This window comes from Penaeus monodon, chromosome 32, assembly GCF_015228065.2.
Source record: "Penaeus monodon isolate SGIC_2016 chromosome 32, NSTDA_Pmon_1, whole genome shotgun sequence".
NCBI classification, from domain to species: Eukaryota; Metazoa; Arthropoda; class Malacostraca; order Decapoda; family Penaeidae; genus Penaeus; species Penaeus monodon.
Window position 1 is genome coordinate 13938494 of NC_051417.1, and position 1209 is coordinate 13939702.

Here is a 1209-nt window from a genome sequence, read left to right on the forward strand (position 1 = left end):
CAGAACTTACATATGAAGTCTGCTGGGTTGTAGTGTGGAGAAATTGGTAATCCTATTCTTGAAAAATGTTCAACGACTTTTCTTGTGTCCCCAAAGTATGCATTCTGTCAAAACATTATGGTAATTAGGAACTGTCTCACAGAAAAACATGTAACATAGTATAAGCTGATTGCAGTTATGCTCTCTAACTTCGAAAAGAGAAGATAATACTCAAAATCATATAATACTTAGAAAAATCAATGAGTATTAAAGAATAAAACTCTTGCATACAATTGTAAAAATATGTATCAGATATGGCCAATTTAAATACACATCACCATAACCAAGAACTTTCATTGATAATCCTATTAAATCTAAATGAATGGGCAAATGGTAGAACTAACGTATAATTTACCTGTCCATTGCAGAGGAGGAGTAAGCTGTCAAGCATGTAAAAGATTTGTGAAGAGGGTTGATGAAGAGTCAAAATAATTGTCCTGTTCTCTTTCTCAGCAAACTGTTTAAGTGTTGTAATTAGACTATAGGCTGTGCTGGAATCTAGGCCAGAAGTAGGTTCCTGCAGTAAGAGAAAGGTGTGTTTAAAATTAATGTATGTCTGATACATATACCACATCGTGAAGGTAGGTATGTTTAATTCTGAACAGCATTTAAAACAAAAAATCTTGTTCCAAGTCACCTTTGCTGAATATTTTTAAAGGTGCTATAGTGTGCTGCTTTTTACTTGACAAAAATTAAGACTCAAATCATTAAAAAGACTCACATCCAGAAGCATAATGGAAGGATTGGTAAGAAGTTCACAGGCAATATTTGCTCGCTTCTTTTCTCCACCAGAAAGACCTCTCTTTAGCATGTTGCCAATAACTGAAAGATGAGTTTACATAGTGAGTAAACTATTAAAATTATTCAACTTGTTAATCTTTCTATAAAAAAGTATACCCAGAAATTTGTTGTATTTGGCCAAGCAACGGTTTATATTTACTCACTTGTATTTTGACAGCGTTTAAGGTCTAAGATGTCCAGAATGTTATTCACATGATTCATTTTCTCCTGGTATGGCATACTGTCTGGCAGTCGTAGGAGGGCAGTGTACTGTGGAAATAAATGAATAATCAAATTTACAATTATCAAGTATATTACCAAAGGAAAAGAAAGCAATCTTATATAACACAAAAAATTAAATGAATAACATGTAAGGAAAATATATGAGAC

General features: G+C 32.8%; 1 protein-coding gene across 3 annotated transcripts in view; it reads right to left on the minus strand.

The window, feature by feature from the left end:
* The window catches only part of LOC119593515 (ABC transporter G family member 21-like), a 27760-nt gene that overhangs the window by 3119 nt on the left and 23432 nt on the right, over positions 1–1209 (minus strand). For all 3 annotated transcript variants that reach the window (XM_037942477.1, XM_037942475.1, XM_037942476.1), the window contains 4 exons: positions 984–1089; positions 761–861; positions 395–556; positions 11–104 (listed from right to left, as the gene is read on the minus strand). In XM_037942477.1, the coding sequence (XP_037798405.1) occupies positions 11–104; positions 395–556; positions 761–861; positions 984–1089 (463 nt within the window). The remainder of the gene's footprint in view (positions 1–10; positions 105–394; positions 557–760; positions 862–983; positions 1090–1209) is intronic.